Below are 22,390 nucleotides of genomic sequence, written 5' to 3' on the forward strand. Positions count from 1 at the left end.
TCTTCTTCCAGCAGTAAGAAATTTTAAAAGGTGGAGAAAGCCCCTATTTTTTAACCTTCCTTTTGTAATAAGATTTTTCTGAAGGTTTATGAACTCTTGAATTTCTGAAACTTTCTATCTGTTTTCTATCTTCCAAAAATACACTTACCACAACAAAGAATTTCTGGGGAGGGCATCTCAACTAGCAGTAAGAAAATTAGTGAAAAACTTTAGGCTAAGCTACAAGTTCAGAATTTCCACAGTCATGTCTTTCTTCTGAAATCATCATGAGATCTGCCCGGTACTTATTGCAGTATGATGGATATCAATGTGATCACAAATCTATTGAACTTGTAATTAATTCCCTGATGCAGACTTCCCAAACACTACAAAGATCACATTCTATGGAGTAAACATTGGTTAGCACTATGTGAGACAGTGCAAGTCAACTCTTTCACTATATTACTAATTTTCATGTGGATTATGATCATTAACATATTCCACATCAAAAAGTAAAAATGCTTGAAATATCTTTTGACCAATATTTTCCCTCTCTTCCTTCTCTAAATCTTTCAACGGGGTTGCTTGTTTTACAGCAGTCTTAACTGGTTTACAATTCATCTCTTTTTATTTCTCCTGCCAGATCTCTGGAGAAGTCAATGAGTATAGTAATGGTTTAACAGGCAATAGGAGAAATAACAAAGAAAAGTCAAAGTGTGAATAATCAACATGCTGGACTAATCAAGTTCTGTGTAGCCAAGTTAACTAAAAAATCAACTCAATTCACTTAAGCAGACACATTATTCACTCAGTGAAAACAAGCACAACATACCTGCTTGACCAGTGGTGATACTGACAGCTGCAAAGAGCCTCTGGGATCGACTTAAGTCAGAAACTCCATTTACAGCTTCAACTTCAAAAGTATAATTAGCGTGGGCTAGCAGGTCCATGACCGTGACATAGTTATCCTCTAATCCAGTCTGCTGGGGCATGTATCCAATGTTACTACCACAGGGAACACATTCACCCTGCTCCCAACTGCACCGTTTACACAATATTCTGTAGGTCACATCATTTCTTCCCCCATTGTCTGCAGGAGGACTCCATTCCAAGCTTACTGTGGTTTGGTTGATGTTGAAAATGAGGTTCTGTGGTGCAGATGGAGGCCCTTTGAAAACCAAAAATAGATAAACAAATAAATAAACACAGGGGGAAAAAAAGAAAGGATCTATGTGGGGCCTTAAGCTAGTGGCTCAATTACCAAAGAGAAAACTAGTAGAAATATTTTCTTTCACATAAACATTTCACTACCTTTACTAGAGAAGCCATATAAAAGCCTCCTTGAATTCATTTGGCAAGAAGCTTTATTTATTTTCCATTTAATATGTAAAAACCAAACAGGATAACAACTGTCTTTGTACTTTTGCCACAGTCTTTGGCTATTTTTCTTCCAAGCAATTAAAAAAGAACAGTTAATGTACCTAAAAAATACAGTTGTGCTGTTGTTTTAAAATAGTTTTCCTTTAACCATATAACAGAGGATACATTTATTCATTCTTAATGTGCTCCAGAATGATTTATAGTAGTGTCTGGGATTGGCTTTGGATTTGGGTCTCTGAAATAGTCATTAATTGAGGCATCAAGACATTAGACTTCTCTATTTAGTGATGGGATTTTAATCCAGAAATCATTAATGTTTAATCACACTTCAGTGCCATGCAAGACTCAAATAATTTCTACATTTAATTTATAATAATTACTAGATACGTGACAAATAAAATTAAAATGCATCTTGATTTTGCTAACATGAAATTACAGTATTTTATATTATTGTTTAACCTTATCTGTTCATGGAGAAACTTAAGAAATACGAAAATGTTTTCACAAATTCCAGTTACCTCAAAGGATGTCACAAATTTACAAATGAGTGGAAACTCTAAGTCCTTTTTCATTTTCATAGTTTCATCAACTTACTTGTGCACGCAACATACGGCGGGTCAGATGGAGCCCTATAATACCCATCTTCACATTCACATCTTGAGGAGCCTTCTTTATCAGAAAAACTATGAGTTGGGCAACGAGAGCACTGAAGATCTTGAGAGGAAGATTTGTAGAACCCACGGCCACAGGCTGGGTATGCAAAAGAAAGTGAAAATAGGTACATGAGAGCAAATAGAACTCTTTTGTAAAAAGTTTTAGTAATATTTACCAGTGGTATGAAATTTGATTTGTGGAAAAAAAGGCTCTTTATTATAAAATACTTAGTTTATCAATAACCCTATTTTATGATGGTTTATTTTAAAACAAAGTGACAATAAACAATAAAAGCCTCCTTGAATTCATTTGGCAAAAAATGATACATCAAACCTGCATCTGCAATTGGCATCATAAATCCAAAGTCTAGGGCCCAAAACCGAATATAAACGTTAAGGATTTAGACAAAAATCTTAGGGCATTTAAGTCAGAGTAACTTGGATTTCAATATAATTGTTTCATGGTCTGCATTAGCACACTTCAGAGTTAGGCTTTCTTCATCTACTATAGCTAGCTGTAAATTAACTTTTTATGTGTCCATTTATTTCATATTGAAAAATATTAATTAATTTTAATTATCAGTCCATTGATAATGATGTAAAAAATTTCACTTGAAAATGATATAAATACATAATTTCAGGACACTTCAAGATATAATTTCAACTAATTAAAGTTATTAAGCAAGATGCTTTTCATTAAGTGAACTTCCTTATTACCAAAAGTAATGAAAGCTTATAAATAGGAGATTACTGGAAAAACTCTAAATTTTAAACAAGTTATAAGCCTGATTCACCTCCACTGAAAGGTTAAGAGTACAGATACTAGCACAGCAAAAGTTCTCAGCAATGAAAATACAGGTTCAGAGAATGTCTCTGGACCTTCCCAGTAAAGTTGTTTTAATGGCTTAGTACCATGAGCCATTTACTACCACTAGACATTTTATATATTTATTTAATTTTAGCAAGTTAAAATTTCATTTTTTCAAGATTTTTATTAATTAAAGGTATTACACATTGAATCTATTGAACAAATTTAATGTATTCTACATAGTTATTAAATGAACACCTATTTAAATTTTAATTACTGTGATTTTTTGAATGTCATATCTATAAAATGAGTATTAACCTAAATTAAATTTTAACTCTTCTTATTTTCAAGTTTATTTCAATGTTCTCAATTTGGGCACCATTCAGAAAATTAATTACATTTCCACTCTTGACAGTGGAGGAGGGGAGCATTGAGAGGATAGGGATGGGAACAAGCCTATCTGATCAAGGTGCTATATTTTCCAGAAAGAAGCTGAGTCTCTACTTTTGCTCACATGAAAAATATTTATGTGTAATTCTGATATAAATGAGAGCTCAAATCATCTGTTCAGCTTCAAGAAAATAAGAATTTTCAAATGAACCAGATGATATTCTAGTAGATAATTTAGAAACTCAATTTAAAGAAATGCTGTATTGCAATGAATGAATGAATGAATGAATGAAAGAAATGTAAACAGAACTATAACCATCTGTTTGTAAACATATGATCCACTACTGTCCTCAGAAGCCATTTGGCTATTTTGACAACTTTGCCTTTAGTTGGCTTCCTCAATCCACACAAGAAAGCTCTCAAACATATTAGGCGCAAAAAAAAAAAAAAAAAAAAAAAAGGGCTTAATGCATCTTCATTCTCAGTAGCAGCTATTACAAATCTAAGGGGCACAGAGAGAGCAATGAAATTGATTACAAAATAATGTAACAAAAATATAACACTTTAAAACATTTCTGAAGCATGCATGACCTTGCTACATAAAAGAATGGTTAAGTGACAGGTGAAGGGACTTAGCATGGGTTTCTCAGGATGGAAATTCCTTTTTCTTATGAATCTTAGGGGTAGTTTAATTCACTATATTCACTATATTCACTATATCTGTAATCCAAATAGGAGATCCCAAGATCGGATATTTTGTAACTATTAATATCTCAGAGATAATATTCCATAAAACAGAGAGGGCAATGCTTTATTCACAACCCGCAGCTGGGTAACATTAAAGACTGCAAAAGTAGGGAGACAGAAAGAGAGAGAAGAAAAAGGAAAGAAGGGTGTGCTGACAGCTTTTGATGATGTTACATATTATGTATCTATGTGTCTATTTACTTACTTTTTACAGGGAGAGGGCAATGGTAACATGATTTGACATCTACAAAGTACGTTTACCAGAATTAGTATGAAGCAAACTACCATCAGATGTCTCCTCCTCCCATTTCAAATAAAAGCTTCTAACTAAAGGGTTATTTCCCACTTTCCTCACAAATACGGAAGTACATTTCTTTTTTTTAAACCTACTTGATTTATAAAATACATACAATACCCAATGTGGAAAAATTTAAAACTCTTATCACTCCACTTTCAAGTTACATTAAATTCTGTTACCATTTTAACAGATGGAAAAACAGATTTGAAGCAGAAGTAATCCGAGTTCTTCAAATAATTCCATTTGTCTAGGTTAAAAATGGATTTAGAACACAGGACTACTGACACTCGACGATGTGCTATTCTACCAGCTTTTACTGCTGAATGAGCCAAAGTTTGGACCTTATTTAATGGGCTGTAGCAAACCTTAAGATGAATTTCCAATGGGTCCCTATTGTACTCTCTTATTAAATGTTTATCATACGCTTTTATTAAACGCCCTTATTATATACATTTATTTAGAAAACTATTAAGGTATTACTTTAATTTAGAAAACTCTGAAATAATACCTTAGCACTCCTAACAGAGGACATATTAAATATTTTACCATGCAGTTTGGCACTGCAGATGCCTGCAAAATTATGGAGTACATGTGTGGCTATCACTAAATAGATAATAACAGAGGCAATACCAGAAAAATGTGGTCATAAATGTCTAAATATTTTTTCTTTGAAGTAATATTCTAAGTTAATATTGAAAATAAGCAGTTGTAACAATAGTTTTCACTTAAACTCTAAGGAGACTAGTAATTTAGAGCTATTACAAATAAGCATATCATCTTTGGAGCTATGATGTTAAAGAATAAAGCCAAGAACATGTGAAGACATAAGCTGTATCTCTTAGGATAATAATGAGCAATTAGGTGGTAAAAAGTTTGGAAGGAAGTAACAGATGCTCTTAAAATTAGAAATTGTGATGAGATATCAACATGAAACAGCTAGAGTCAAAATTTTCAGTGAGATAAATTGGCATATCTGAGTGTCATCCACATAAGAAAAACAATTAGATGAGCTTTACAACTGTTTGCAAAAGGCTACAAAGAAATACAAGCAATTTCTGTTCTATATAAATGCAACTTATTTTCCAGAGAATACTAATAAAGATCTTTATAGGTAAATACCTCTTATAACACAAAGACAAATTAGCATTATATTTAATATTAAGTATGCAAGAGTAATTTTTTCAGAAATGCACAATAACATAGTTCTATAATTTTTTCCTCCTTTCCTTTATTTTTCAATGTGTCAATAGCATTTGAACTGGAAACAAAACTTAATGATCATGGTCTGTGCACTGTGGTAGAGTTAGCTACTTTAAGAAACATATTACTTTAATTTCCTGCTGTTTGATGGTTTTGGTTTTTTAACTGAACATTGTTTTAAAAATAATGTTTTACCACATAGATGAAGCTGTGGGATATATTTTAAATTTGTTTTAAACATTTAACCATATTTATTAAAAATACTCTTTCACCTATTATTTCAACAAAAGTATTTTTCAATGTTACCACACAGGGTTAGGATTCTCTCAACCTTTTTTTTTTCCCAATCCTTAGGATCTTATGAATAAACATAAATTCATTATTCTAAAGTCAAGAACAGTAATCTTGTAAGATTTTATAAGCTAAGTAAGATTTCACTTAGTTCATTGCTTAAATGGAAAACTACCAATGAAAAAATGAATCTAAGAAACACAGGAAACTTCTGGATACTGCACAGTAGCAATATTATCTACTTCAATATATCCATTAAATTATATTAAAATATACTATATAGCATCTGCTATGATAGCTACTGTAATAAAATAAATATAATTTATTACACTTAATTTCAACTATTTCAAATAAGAATATATTGTCCCTATATAATTAAATTAGCTCAAATATTTTTGGAATCAAATGCTTTCTAAAAACCCACAAAAGTCATCAAGCTTCCCATTTATAAATGAATTACCTAATAGTAATAAGACTTCAACAAAATTCTGACCACAAAGATATTTAAATATATGAAAGAGTAGATACTCAATCCTTGTATGCTGATTCTCGATCAAACTCTCTTAACAACTGATTATTTCATAGTTGTCTTCAATGGATGTCAAGTATTTAAGCAATGCAGTGCCAGGCTTCTGGTTATACTTGCAAGAGGCAGTGTGTGAAACAGTCAGTATCCTGTTGTAACTCCTCTGTATTCCCAAAGAACAGTCCTAAGAACCATCCAAAAAGTCACAAGCAAATTTCCATTCCTTACTCCTTTTTAAACTAAACAATTAGGTAAAGCTGAAAATCTCTCCCTTTAGAATCTCTCCCAGACTTACCCAACTTCTTTAGGTTTATGACCTTTAATGGTAAGCTTAGGGGAAATCATATTTGATTGTTTCTAAGAACCCCTACCACAAACTAAGAAATACCTCTAGAGTTTTAAAGTCAAGAAAGATTTCCTGGTTCTTAGTGGGCACTCTTCAGGAAAATCATCATCTCCAAATTTCATCTCAGACAGAAGTGATGCAATCCTGGACATTTAGGCACTGACAAGCCACATCCTAGCCAACTGTCTACGGCTGTACTTTTAGGAAAGCTTTGGAAAGACACCAACAATGCATTGGCCAGCCCAATAACTGAATCATTATTTGGGTCTGGACATTTCTATGGTTTAAAAGCTTTCCATGTGTTGAGACTGTCCTAGAGGTTATAGGTCTTTTTTCAGAGTAGCAGTCTCTAAAGAATGCTTAATTATCAAGTATCTTTAGCATAAAAATAATGAGGTAAAATAAGAAATCTCCATAGAAGATACACAAATGGCCAATATGCACAAGATATTATCAACAACATTAGCCATCAGGGAGATAAATACAAAGCAAATTCATAATGAAATACCACTCACACCCGTTAGCATAGCTATATTCAAAAAGACAAAACAAGTGTTAGCAAGGTTGAGGAGAAATTGGGACCCTCATTTGCTGCTGTGGGAAATTAAAATGTTACAAGCCACTTTGAAACCATCTGGTAGTTCTTTGAAAGGTTAAACACAGAGTTACCATATGACCTAGCAATTCCAGTCGTAGGTATACAGCAAAGAGATATGAAACATATGTCCATGCAAAACTTGTATATGAAAAATTCATACCAGCTTTATTTATAACAGCCAAAAATGGAACAGCCCAAACATCCATCAATTAATTAATAAACAAAATGTGATATATCCATACAACTGAATATTGCTCAGTAATAAAAAGGAATCAGATAACACGTTGCAAGATGGGTGAACTCTGAAAACATTATGCTAAGCGAAAGATTCTATTCATGACAGACCACATATTATACGATTCCATTTATATGAAATGTCCAGAATAGGCAAATCTATGGAGACAGAAAGTAGATTAGTGGTTGCAAAGGGCTTGGAGCAGTGAGGGAAAATAGAGAGTAACTAATAATGGATTTGGGGTTTATTTTCGGGATGACGAAAATGCTCTAAAATTGATTGTGGTGATGGTTGCACAACTCTGTAATTATACTAAAAAACAGTGAATGGTATACTTTAATGTATGAATTTTATGGTATGTAAATTACATCTCAATAAACATGTTATATATAAAAAATCTAGAAGAGTAGTAATTTTATAATTTAAATGAAATAAACCCTGAAATATTCTTAAAAATACCTCATTTATATTTAAGGGAGATTTTTGATACATTACATAAAAATAGTGGAGATTGAATATCCAAGAAGACCTTAATATTCTTATATTTACCCACATTGCTTTGCCTGACAAGGGCTGTTTTCTTCTTTTTCTCCACACCCTCCTTCCTCAAGAGTTAACTGAATACAACTAAGATTCAGCTTCCTCAGGTCTTACTCCATTTCCAGACCTATGATTTTAAGTACAACTGAACTTTTTCTGAAGGAATTATGTGCATTCTTACTGAAGGAATTATATATGTATGTGTCTCTGTGTAAAATATGAGGCTTTGCAGATGTTTCCGGGCTACAGTTATACAGCTGCAAGGAGTTTATTAATTATGAACTATAAGTGAGTTGTTCTGTAATTGAAACTTTCTGGGATTTAATATTATTGTAGGATCTACATACATACATAGTTAGGGATTCTAATGAATGCTGTTATTTTATTTATTGCAGATGGACATTTTACTTTATTCAGGCTAAGCCTGTCTGTTTCCATAGGAGCTTTCAAATATTTGTGTCATATTAATGTCTCTGCTTTTATAATGCAAAGGGGAAAGCACAGCTTGTAGAAATAGTACTCCCACTGCTCAGAGTACTGACCTCATCTGGGACAGACCAGGTCCAGAATTTGTTTTTAATCCTATTGACATTGTCTCAGTGGGAGTAATTACAAAAATCTATCTGAAATCCAGGCTTCCTATCATTGATATGATCTGATTCCTCACACTGAGAATGAACAGTGGGCAGGGGAGATAAAAACAACATGTGATAATGAGTAAATATTCATTTTATCCTACAACTAACTTGTAGGGGTTTAGAAAGAAATGATGTAGAGTATAAAGTTTTTATTAATAGATAACAGGTACAGGAAGTGCTGAAAATAAGGGGATTTTTAAACTAAAAAGAAAAATTAATCTTAGGGCATTATAAATACATACATACATATAGTATGTATTTGTGTTATTAATTTGAATGTTTTATTGACACAACACATCGTAAACATGTATGAGGTTGGTGAAAAAGTAATTGCAGTTTTGCATTGTTGAAATTTGCTGTTTGATACAGTATATATTCTTAAATGTGCTTAAAATGTGTATTTCTTGCTTTATGTGTTTTTTTCTAATGACTTATTATTTGCTGTTTATTTTATATTTAGTTTAGAATATGAAAATGATGTTAGAAAAAAGCAAATTTGAGCAATTTTCTTATTTGAGCTCAAAATGGGTCGTAAAGCAGTAGATACAATTCGCAACATCAACAACGCCTTTGGCCAAGAACTGCTATGAACATATAGTGCAGTGATGGTTCAAGAAGTTTTGCAAAGGAGACAAGATACTTGAAGATGAGGAGCGTAGTGGCCAGCCATCAGAAGTTGACAATGACCACTTGAGAGCAATCACTGAAGCTGAAGTTGTCGAAGAACTCAACATCGACCATTCTAGAGTTCTTTGGCACTTGAAGTGAATTGGAAAGGTGAAAAAGCCTGATAAGTGGGTGCCTCATCAGCTGACCAAAAACCAAAAAATGTCATTTTGAAGTGTCATCTCTTATTCTATGCAACAATGAACCATTTCTCGATTGGATTGTGACATGTGACAAAAAGTGGATTTTATATGACAAACAGCAATGATCAGCTCAATGGTTGGGCCAAGAAGAAGCTCCAAAGCACTTTACAAAGCCAAACTCACAGCAAAAAAAGGTCATGGTCACTGGTGCTCTGCCCCGGTCTGATCCACTACAGTTTTCTGAATCCTGGTGAAACTATTAAATCTGAGAAGCATATTCAGCAAATTGATGAGATGTACAAAAAACTGCAACACCTGCAACTGGCATTGGTCAACAGAAAGGGCCCAATTCTTCTCCACAACAATGACCGACCACACGTTGCACAACCAATGCTTCAAAAATTGAAGGAATTGGGCTACAAAATTTTGCCTCATCTACCATATTCACTTGACCTCTCACCAACCGACTACCACTTCTTCAAGCATCTTAACTTTTTGCAGGAAAAACGCTTCCACAACCACCTGGATGCAGAGAATGCTGAATCCTGAAACACAGATTTTCATGCTACATGAATAAACAAATATTTCTCATTGGCAAAAATGTGTTGATTGTAATGATCCCTATATTGATTAATAAAGAAGTGTTTGAGCCTAGTTAAACTGATTTAAAATTCACAGTCCAAAATTACAATTACTTTTGCACCAACCTAATGAAATAAAAAGTTTTTAAAATTTTTCTTTTGAAGATTTAGAACTTAAAAATAAAAGCAAAGCATTATATATATATATCTATATATACACATTTATTTATATATACACACACACACACACACATATATATATATACAGTTTTTCTCCTTTATTAAATTATTAGTTTGGAATACTGTCATATGCTAGGACTTTTGCTGAGGTCTGGAGTATTCTACCTTTCTATTTTACCAGAGTATCTCCATAATTTGGTCATTATCAAACAATTAAAAAGTGGGAGAAAACATGGAGTTAGAACATTCTAGATCTCTTTTTATCTTCTTACTTATTCTATTTTATAAATTTTAGGCTTGTTAAAGATGGAAAGTGGCACAGCAAAAGAAAACTTGAATTTCATCCAAAAAACCTGTGTTCAAATCCAGTCTACCAGCACATGATCTGGGCAGGGTCACTTCACATCACTGAGATTTAATTTTCTTTGTTACACAGAGTTTTTGACAACCAATATGAGATAAATATAAATAATCTCTATTAACTCTAAATTACTATGGACACTACTAATTTTTGTTTTCAAAAAGTTATTTTACCAGTAACACATTAATCAATTATCTAGCTGTTAAACTAACATACAGTTGCTTCAACTGAAATAGCTTTAAAAACATATCTGTTTCTACAACCTCACATTCCTCCCCCAAAAAACCACATACAACCATACACGCATTTAATCTCTCAGTGGTATCAGCAAGAACCTGTCTTTCACAGATTCTAAAAAGGTGTCCCTGCATCTGTGTGCCACCCCTGACAATACCTGCCACAGAGATCCTTCTACCTAACAATTCACCTCTAGCAATTCATCCTGTACCACTGTTGTCAAACCCGCTCTCTGTTCCCAGAGATGTACATGTTAATTTTGGCTCATGAGCTAAGGAACCAGAAACAGAATTTTAAAATCAAGTAAATTACTTAACATTAAATCCCATAAAAGGAAAGAATAAAGATGAAATGCAAATCACTTTGAATCTTACTCAATACTGTCCTCATAGTTTTCACTCTGAGAAACAACCCTATAGATAAAAATCTTCTTGGGATTTAGTCACCTCACTGAAAAGGACCAAGATTGGGTAATCTTAACCCTAATTCATGTCTAAAGCAAAGTGGTATAACTGTGGGGTACCCACTGACAAACAGCACTTCTTATGGGGGAGGCTAGCTAAATAAACTCAAATATTACATTACTTATTTGTAGTAACTAAAAAAATGCGCTTTATATATGCCACAATATTATTTTATTTTACCTTTGAAGACATTTCATTATGAACAAGAGGCAGCAATAAGGAGAATTTTCAAACAGCAATTGGTGTTATGAAGATTTCAGATAGGACCCTAGCCAAAGGTTTCATGGGAGCACAATTTACTACATGATTTCTGTCACTGCCAAGTTTATTTTCAAATATTTCTCTTATTATTATTAAACATAAAGTATGCAAATTCAGTTTTAGAATTAATTCGCATTATAGTAAATTATTCTTTGTGGTTTTGCAAATAGAAAGATCAGAAAATGGGGTTTCTCAACACCAAAAGAGTAAATCTAAATGGACCAGTGAGAATTCCCCTTTTAAAGAAATTTTTGTTTTATTTATATTTAAAAACATTTCTCAAAAGAAAAAATTCATTTCTAGTCATTTTGAACAAAGACATTTTAAATTTTATACATAAGTTCTCACATTTCAGTGATCCTAAAGAGGCAACAGGGCTTGTCCTCAACTGAAAGACCTGAGGTTGACTCCCACCTCCAGCACTTACTAGCTATGTGGCTTTGTAAATTTGCTTAAATTGTCTGAGTCCAGTTTTTTCATATAGAAAATAGAGATAATAACAATAATTATTATTATTATTATTATTATAACAATAATAATTCAGAACAACAATTGTTCTGAATTAGAGGACATAATTCATATGGAAAACTTAGTAGAGCACTTGGCACAGAATAAGCAATTTCCATGCAAAGTTTTGATCCCACTCTAATTTCAGCCTTTGAGGTACCTCCTTATTAGCATATGTATATACAAACAACAAATTCAAAGTATTAAGCAAATATATCCTAATTACTCATTCCTTGCCCAACCAAATAATTATTGCTTGACTTCTCTATAACCAGCACCATCCAGGCAATGAACAATCAACCAAAATGTGTATTTGTTAAATTATGATCTCTAATACTTGATTATATGCTTAGTTATTTAAATTTCTGATATTTCACAGGATTTAATTTATACAAATTATAAATATAGTACCTTAATTTGTATCTTTTACAATGTACCTGATTATCTCCATTTCAATGGTGAATACAGAACCTAAAGTCACCTTTCCTGACAAAACTGTAACATTTCATCAATATGATGGGAGAAAACTACTCAGTGCAGGTCGGTATGCAGGAAGTGTGTGTAGAGACTTATTATCGACCAATTATATTTAAAATGGAAAGCTATTTATGGCAGTTATTGGCTTGTTTTCCAATGAGGCTAATGGTGGATCTAGCAATATCAGGTTATTTCATGTTCGGAAAAAGTACAGGTAGACAAGAAACATACATATAAATACAAATGCCTGAGATGTCATTATATTTAATAAAGTACATGCAACTCAAACGATTAAAAGTAGACAGTTTTCTGAGTGATTCACCAATAAGTGGTTTTTCTCCCAATATACTTAAATCCACGTATCTGTAGAAAAAGTTGATAAGACCTATATCCAAAAAGAAAAGAAGTATTTCCATCTTAATTTTTTAAAATAAAGAGCAGGCCTTCTGTGCAAATAGTCGAGGATAAGGCATTCTCACTATTTGTTTTCTACAATAATTTTTAAAATGTTTAAAAGAAAATCATCCATTAAAAAGCAGTTCTAGGAATTTTGTGAAAGACTTTTTGTTCCTTATTTAGTCACTTATAAAATGTGGATCAATACTAAGACTTGTGAAACAAATAACCCTAAAGCAGTTCAAGGCAGAATGAACATGTGGGAAGATAAATTATCATTTTTGTTATGTCAGTGGAAAATTTTCTGTAATAATAAAGAAATCAGTTTACACAGAAGCATAACATTTTAGAAAGATGTGTCAAGACAACAAGGAGATTCACTCAATCTTTAATTCTTAAGAGTAAAAAAATAACAGGTAGAATAAATCCTTACCAAAAACTATGTTATTGAGCTCAATTCTTTTTTTTTTTCAAAAACAAAGCTAACAAAAAAAGGCAGGCACACAGATATATAGACACATAACGTGAAATAAACAGAAGTTTTAGATAAAAACAAAATAGCAAGTATCATCTAACTGGATTTGCATAGATAACTCATCAATTACTTATTAATTATTTATCTCCATACCAAGCAGATAACCTGGCACTGCTCTATCTACTCTGCATCCACAGCATTTTGCAAAAACAAGATAATGTAGGTACTAGTTAGATTATCATTTAACTTATACTATTAATAACAATCTTCAGAAAATAATATCAATGTTAGATGTGCAAAGAGATACCTTATTCTATTTCCTTTCCTAAGGATATCTGATTTATCCTTTATGAATCAGTTAAAAGCTTTACCTCCTGCATAATATTTTCTGACCTCCCAAGGGTACTAGACAGTTTGTGCTCTTTAGAACATACCACAAGTATGGCATTTACACTGCTGTAATTATTTCCTCACATGTCTCTCCTCTAACTTACTATGAGCCCCTGAAGAGCAGGGATTACATGTATCCACGGACCTCCAAAATGTAGAATTGTTTCTAGCACATAGTAGGGGCTTACCCTATGTTTACTGAATGAAAAATGAAAGATCTTCATTCATACTACAGCATAATACATCTTTCCAAAGTTAATTCCCTGACACCACTCAATAAATTTTCCATAGTTATCAGACCAATGGGAATGATGTGGTATACTCTAATTAAAGGGCAAAACAGCCCTGGCTACATCAGTAAGGAGAGATATGTCATGGGCTCTCACTTTCAAGAGATTCGCTGTTACCCTGCACAGGGAAGCAACAACACAACTATGAGCAGATGAATGGTTTTGGTTATTTTGAACATGATTCGATTAAGCATACTTAACACAGTAATATAAATAAGTGTAAGAAAGGAATGCAAAATATTTTATAAGAGTGTAACAGGAGCATCTTCTCAGAATATGAACAGGAAAAGTCTAAAAGAGTGAAAACAGCTAAGTAGTAAACTATAAAATCAAAACAAAACTTAAAATGTTCCTTTCCAAGTCAAAGAGCTAAAGAACAGTAGTTATCTCCCTCTGGACTCTATATTTAAAGACCATTTCTCTTTAAATATATGACCTATTCAAATTCATAAATAATAACATTCTAGTTTTAGATTACTGAGATTTGCCATACAATAAGTACACAAATATTTTCATTTCTGTTAGTAATTTGGAACTAGACAGGCCTCTAGTAAAATAAATTCCTGTAATTAACATTTCTATTGGAAAACACAGAAATATCACTAAAGCCTTACATTATGAAAAATAATTTCAATTTATTTCTTACTCTCTTTTAAATTTTAAATCAATTATAATAAACAAAGAAAAAATCTAATTTAACAGTATGGGCTATTACATTTTTTTGTTTTCTTTTATTTTGTATGCAAACACACAGACCCTTTTCTACATTTGTTCTTTTCCCATTCAACTTCATGTCCTCTAAAGTAAATTAATTCATATGATCTATGAAATGAAGAAGGGGACATGTCAAAACTGAAAGTAAAAGCTACTTATAATGCATAGATAATATTTTTCTTTTTTCAAGTTAAATTTTGAATCTAATGAGGAAAACTAGATAAAAACATAAAATGGCTCAGGAAAAGTAATAGCAAGTACTACAAAATACTGGACTCAAGACATACATGCACATGTATTTCATTCTAAAATAATTGAAAAATTTAGAAGTAAAACACTTTTCTCTCCATGAAGGATAATGTAAAGGTATACATTTCTGAGTGAAAAATTCATTGAAAATTCTTACAAAGAAAGCATAAACTAGAATGTAATAATTGACTCTGTAGCAACATCAGCCGTGATACAAATAATATGTATAGAGAGATGATAGTATATTAAATATTCCTAATTAATTAGTATCAGATCATTCCAAAACTACAGTGAAGATTTGCAAATGTTTGGAAATACTAACCAGAATACAGAATATAAGGACAAGATTAAAGTAGTTCAAAGACTGCCCCCAATGAAGTGGTGAAAACATACAGAAGTAAAGCAGATGACATATTGTGAGGACATACAGTCATAGACAGGTACCACATGGAATAGGTCAGATGATATTTTATAGAATATATTTTTCCTTCCACTTAAAATTGTCTTTTGGGATAAATTTTCAATAAAAGACTGATAAGAAAACCAGTTGTATATGAGTCTTAATAAACAAAATGTCTAAAAGTCAAGGAATGACTGACTTAGCCCTATTTAATTTAGGGATAATCAAACATTGCATGGAATTTCTGAAGCAATAAGCACTTCTGTAAGTGGATGAACACCAATGGAAATATGAGGCATCTGATTCTTGAGAATTTCCATGTGCTTTTATGCTCATAATAACCATAAATAATATCTATGGCACAACAAAAAAGAGTGATTCTTGCCAAATGCTAACAATTAAGAGGAGAGAGACAGTTGTAACTTTGTAAGTATCTGACTATTCCTTTTTCCATTTTTCAACAGTTACTCTGTAGTTTAAAATGATATTCCTTCAAGTAAGAGGCTAAAAGGTGAAACTTTGCAAGCTGCAGATGGAAAAGTAATACACCTAGACACAATGTCAATAAAGGTTTAGAAGACTCTTTTTTATTTTCCTAGACTGATATCCTGCTCTATCATACAAACAGGCAGCATCAAGTGCTATAAAATATTTGGCAGGATTGGAATTTGGAGAATACAGAGGAGAAACTTATATTTATTAAGATAAGATGCATTGCTCTTTACTTGCTATCTTTGTTTTATAAATTTTCCATCTAAATTATGACCCCAATGACATGCAGTTTGTCCAAACTTTTAAATTATTTGTTTTCTGTTCATTCCTGAAATGCGTTGAGTATCTCATTGCAAATCACTGTGATTTTAACTGTAATAACCGAATTATTATTTAATATGGTTAAACATTCAACTTTCCACAAGAAAAAATATAATACATTCATATATTGATATTGCCTTAATATTTATATCATAAATTAGTTAATTTTTATTAAATTAATTCTTCCACTATCCTTTGAGGTAACGTTATATTGCTAAGGAAATAGATTCTCAAAAAGTAACATTCTCCTCTGAATTATACTATACAGACTTAATGATTTAGGGCTTACACTTTTTAAAACAGTTGTCAAAATAGCTGTCTAGACTAGGTTATACATTTTTATATTCAAATATTTAATTAAGTGATATTATATACTGTTTACAGCAACTTATCATTGGAATAAACCACCATGAAGCATATTATTTCCTAAGTTTGTTTTAAATTTAATTTTAAAAATATAATAAAAAATTCTACTTCATTGCTTTAATATTGAGTCAAAATAACAAAGATAAAAAGAAAACTCTAAGAACCATAGTTTTTATCTTTTTTTAAAATAGTAAATTCATAACTAAATTTCTTCAATCAATACTTTGGCTGGGCAGTCTTGCATGTAGTATTTTTAAATCATATTTCTTTAATTCAACCTAATTTGTATAAATACTATGAAAAGGCTCTCAATCCTGCCATCAACCTATGGTCCTGATACTCTGAAACCTCAGATTTCAGATTTCACTGATTTACCATATGTTTACCACATAGGATTATTATGTAGTAAGCTATGTGGTGCTGAACTTCCTGAAAATTCATTACGGAACTATTTTCTAAAATTCCAAAGCACATGACCTCCTTGGTGAATAGCCATTATCTGAGCTCTGGTTTAGGCAAGTAAGTCCCACTATCTTCCCATTCCTCCAATTTAGTAAAAAGAAAAGACATAAGATAAAATAATCTTATGCTGGATAATTACACCCAAACTACAATCTTGCAAGAGAGTTACTCTAGTATTCCAATTAAATATAAAAGTGTCAATTATATTTCCTTTCACATTTGACAGTTCAGTTCATTGAAATCTTCCTTCTGAGTGTGACAGCCAATCCTGACTAACAATACTGCTGAACATATTAGTATTTTATGTATATTTATGTAAACTGCAATTTCATTTGCCAAAATAGAAGAAAGTTGTATCTGTAAATATGTCTAGTAATGACGGTTAGGAAAAATCTTTTAAAGCAGGAGATGATAGTCCTTAAGACTGCTGGCTATAGAGCCAGACATTTTGAGTTCAAATCCTGGATTCAAATGCTAGAATTATCACTAATCCTCTAGACAGAAAATTTTCCCTTGCTTTCCTCATGTTTAATGTAAGGATAATAATAGTACATTCCTAGGATGATTGCTACGAAGATTAACTTAATTAGTGTGTGTACAGAACTCAAAGAATGTCTGTCTGGCACGGTGACTTGCCTTATACATGTTAGTTAACATTATTAAAATTATCAATATTTTTAAAAATTAAGATAATATTGCTTCCACCAAAGCATACAAAAATTACTGGAAGATTTTCCAACATTTTTATAAAAAATCTCTTTACCTGAATTATTATAGAAGGCATGTACTAAGCATCTGAATGTTTCAATTTACCAATTACTATTAAATAACAATTTAATTACTAAAAATAATAATTTTCCAAGTCAGTTCATGCTTTTTCTTTGCTACCCTTAACAGTGATGTAAGCACCCACATGCCATTTACATCAATCTGCTTTCCTCACACGTTTGCAAAGACTGACATTTTTTTCTAAAGACAACTAAGAAAAACAAAAGCTCCCTTTTGCTTCCTTCATAGAACATTATTTTGAAGTTTCTTTTATCATTATTTCTCTAAGACAATAAGCCCACAGAATCTCCATTCTCAGAGATTTATGATATATGGATATGGGAAAAGGTAGATGGAAGGGAGCGATGTCTTCTCATCATTGATGAGTATAAAGATTAACAAGAGGAAAAGAGAGAGGACAGACTCCAGAAAGCATGTCATATCACTGTCAGCCATCAGCAATAATCAGGTAAAAATGGCCCATTTTTGTGATTTCATTCTTATATACCAAACGCAGTTAGGTCTGCAACAAAACAACAGAGATGAATCCTTTGAGAACACAACTGATCGTAATGTATGAGAACAGAAGGCAGAAAATGCATCCTCCACCTACAGGAATATATGCAGCTGATTTTCCAGAAAATTGTGTTATTCCATTATGAAATAAATATTCATTGTCTTCCCTACCAATTTATTTGAACAAAAATAAAATAGACTATGTAAATCACTATGACATAAATGTACACCCTATTACTGAAGTACCATGTTCGGGGAAATGTAAGGACTCTAACTCTCCAGCCCCAGGCCTCCAGTCAAAGATTCAGGCTAGCTCTAGTGCTCTCTCCTACTTTCCTTGAGGCAGAGCCACCCACCGCACCCTCCTCCCCCCCAAAAAAAACCACAAAGTAAATTTCCTTAAGTTCCCATATCCCAATATTCCTTAATTATTGTTGCTTCCTGAGACAAGCAGCCCAGGTTCTCACCATTTCCACATTCCTGGTGGCATCTGAGGACAGCAGCACTGTTCCTTTAAAACTTTGCTAATCATGACCATGAAAAATAAGGGAATCAGAAATAATATACATGGAAATTACAAGGCTCCACTATATTACAAATCTATGACACTAGGAATATAGTTTTTAACTCTCCAGCACAATAAATCTCAACTGGGGTTGATTTTGTCACCTAGGGAATATTTGATAATATCTGGAGACATTTTAGACCATCACAACCAGGGTAGGGGTGGGGGAGACATCTAGTGGGTAGAGGTCAGGGATACTCCTAAACATCCCATAATCCACAGGACAGGCCCCTGCAACAAAGCATATTCCAGCACAAAATGTCAATATTGCCACTGTTTAGAAACCCCGCTTCATTCCAAACAAGTATCTTTCACTTCTACTTCTGAGCTCTGGTATCGCCTTGTTAATGAAGACTGTGCTAATGCAACAAAATTATTTAAAAGTGTTATTCCTGACATTTTTCATATTTGAACAAAATAGAATATAACTCTGAATTACAAAACTTCGTCTCATCCTTCATAAATTCAATTTTCCTTCAAAATTCTCCAGCTGAAGCACTAGATGACTTACTGGAGAACTTACCTTATTTGAAATAATTCTGAAAGAAAAAATCCTTTGAAAAAATAAAAAGTGCTGTATAGATTTAAATTGGCAGAACTGTTATCATCACCATCCCTACTTATAAGTGTTCCCTATTTCAAATTTCTAGCTACATACAAGGCATTTCACCATAAAAATCTAAAATTAAAAAGGTTAAAAAACTGAAGTTGTCATCCCTTCAACAGCAGAAAAGTTTATTACTTTTCTTCACCTCTCATATCAAATTAATCAATTTCTGTCCATTATTTCCTTCAAACTCTCATTACATCAAACCTGTATCAAGTCTTTATCACAGCTTACCTCAATTACTGATTTGTTTCTAATGTACTCATTATGTTAGGAAATAGAGACACTGGGAGAGAAAGATGGACACAGTCCCTGCCTTCACAGAGCTTTCAGTCCAACAGAAATACCAGTAATGAAACAAGCAATTCTGAAAAAGCGAGATGTGTCATGAAAGTGGACTGCTGAAAGAACGTTAAGTGTCATCTCATCTGATATAACTGAAACCTACAGGATTAGTGAGAGATAATAAAAGAAGAGTGGAGAGAGACTATTCCAGAGAAAGAAAGAGCAGAGATGAAAAAGATCATTACACATTTGAAGCAATGGCAGAATGCGTAGCTGGTGTACAGAATACAAGTGGAAGAGACGCAAAAGAGGAAACAGGAAAAAGAAGCAAAGCAGGAGTTAAGAAGTTTTTCTTAAAGCCAATGAAGAATTTTAAAAAGAGAGTGTTATGATAAGACTTGCTTTAAGAAAGATCACTCTAGCCACAATGGATTAGCAAGAAGCAGTAAACGAGAATAGAGAGAAGGCTGCTGCAGTAATACAGGTGAAAGATGACAGTGGGCTGAAATAGGATGCATCAGTTAGTTTAGAAAGAACTGGATATTCAGATCTTTTGCAAATAGAGCCAAGAGATTCTGAGTAGTTATGCCCCAGTTTCTACTCTTACACCTTCCAATTATCCAGCACATAACTGAAGATCCAATTCAGAAATACTGGAACTTAAAAAGCAATTTGATCTACAATAGCTAATTGGATTCTCAGAACATCATATGACATAGGCAAGGCAACCAATTTCCCTCATTTGACAGATGATGAAAATGGAGGATCACAGAGATTAAGTAATTTATTTGAATTTTTAATAATAGAAGGGGTCAAATTGGATCTAGAACCAGCCATCAGTTTCTAAAACCAGATGTATTTCTGTAAGTGTTGCTTGTGGATCTAGGCCTCTACAAAAGTCCTATATTGTGTGGCAGGTGCCATATAATCTGATACCTGATTAAATATTATCAAATATAATTTTCTAGTCATTTCTTAAATGTACATGTATATTCACTAGCCATTCCACACAGAAATATGGATAAACATAAACATTTATTATTTTGAATATAACTGAAATTAAAAAATCATAAGTAGATTCCTACTAAAATAAATAATACAGGAAAAGGGAAATCTATTAACATTTTCTAGGCTAAATTTATATTTCACATGAATTAGCTGGCAGTATGAGCAGAACATAAATATTTAATGAAATATGAAAATCAAATGTGCCTTAGTGTAAGTTCCCTTTAAATGCACGTTAATCCCAAAGAGTAGAAAGGGAAACAAAAGGATGAATTGTCTCATCTTCCAAAATGTAATTTTTCTTTCCATTTACTTGTATTTCACAAGTAATCCTATACGATGCTTTACATTTTCAGCTCTAAATTTGACTCCTAAAATATGATAATTAGTGTGCTATCATGAAATGCAAACATCTTAGTCACAGTTTAATAACCTGTGTGGGGATTACTGGTGTTATGAGCATAATTATCAGTTATGTTTATATAAAATTTATTTTGGATATGGTAGATAACAATTACTTTTTCTATTTAAAAAAGCTAAAATATGCAAGAATATGCTTAGAAAAGTGATTACTTTTTTAAACATAAGATGTGTAGAAAGAAGCCAAAAGCTTTATATGGAAGGTGACTATAAAATTTATTATCTAAACCACGACCCATTCAAGAGTGAAAGGGAAGCTATTAATAATAACAACAGAAAAAGTGTCACCCTAATCACTAGAATTATATAGGAACAATGGGAAATGGCTTCTTTTAAGAGGTACTGAAATTGCAATCATCTGTCCCTTTGTAAAATTCTCTTTAGTCTTATACAACCTAGACACACAGCAAACTTGGAGGATTTGTGACATTTTCCAACTAGCTCTTCTGCCAGTGTTTTTAGGAAAGCTAGAATAAATATATTTCACAATAACAACTTGCCTAAAACTGAGTTTTAAACAATAACAAGAGAGTTGTTTGGTTTTTGTTTTGATACTCCTCCCTATTAATTAAGCATCCGTGTTTAGTGCTATAAACCTCAGTTCCCTGTCCTATTACAAAATAAAACTCAATCTCTGATAACATATAAAATCTGTTATTAATACTATTTAACCTTTTTTAATCTGTAAGAGTAATACCCAATTAACTTCAAAAAGCAAAGAGTAAACTCAAAACAAACCCAGTTAAATATCTCATAATACTTATACCAGAGTTTAAGCCATCACAGGATAAAGTAAATATTTTGGTAGGGGGGAAGAAAAATAGTTTGACTGAAACTATTAAAGTTTGAGTTGTGATCAACAATGACTTGCAATATATAATACAAAAGAAATATGCTACTGCAGAAGTATTCCTCCACAGATAACAGACATTTTACTCCCTTCTTGTAAAGGACAAGAGGTATTAAAGAATTGAAACAGAAACAGAATATTTTAAGATGCCTGGAGAAAGAAATATCCATTAGTAAGCTGCATTCTCACTGGGATTGCATTTCTTGAATATTCTCCATCAAGAAGAGAATATCAGTTTTTACACTTTAGTCCAGGAAAGTGATAGTCTGAAATTAGAGCTGCTAAAAACAGGCAGGTACTGTGAAATTCAAGG

At 32.4% G+C, this 22,390-nt stretch overlaps 1 protein-coding gene across 7 annotated transcripts in view; it reads right to left on the reverse strand.

Annotated features, from left to right (window-relative positions):
- Positions 1–22,390, reverse strand: part of EPHA7 (EPH receptor A7) — a 209,456-nt gene that overhangs the window by 133,752 nt on the left and 53,314 nt on the right. For 4 of the 7 annotated variants that reach the window (XM_058307151.2, XM_058307154.2, XM_058307153.2 and 1 more), the window contains exons 4-5: positions 1,954–2,109; positions 812–1,147 (exon numbers count right to left, since the gene is read on the reverse strand). The exons of the other annotated variants lie outside the window; for them this stretch is intronic. In XM_058307151.2, coding sequence (XP_058163134.1) covers positions 812–1,147; positions 1,954–2,109 — 492 coding nt within the window. The remainder of the gene's footprint in view (positions 1–811; positions 1,148–1,953; positions 2,110–22,390) is intronic. 7 annotated transcript variants of the gene reach the window in all.

This window comes from Dasypus novemcinctus, chromosome 11 (assembly GCF_030445035.2).
Source record: "Dasypus novemcinctus isolate mDasNov1 chromosome 11, mDasNov1.1.hap2, whole genome shotgun sequence".
Taxonomy (NCBI): Eukaryota; Metazoa; Chordata; class Mammalia; order Cingulata; family Dasypodidae; genus Dasypus; species Dasypus novemcinctus.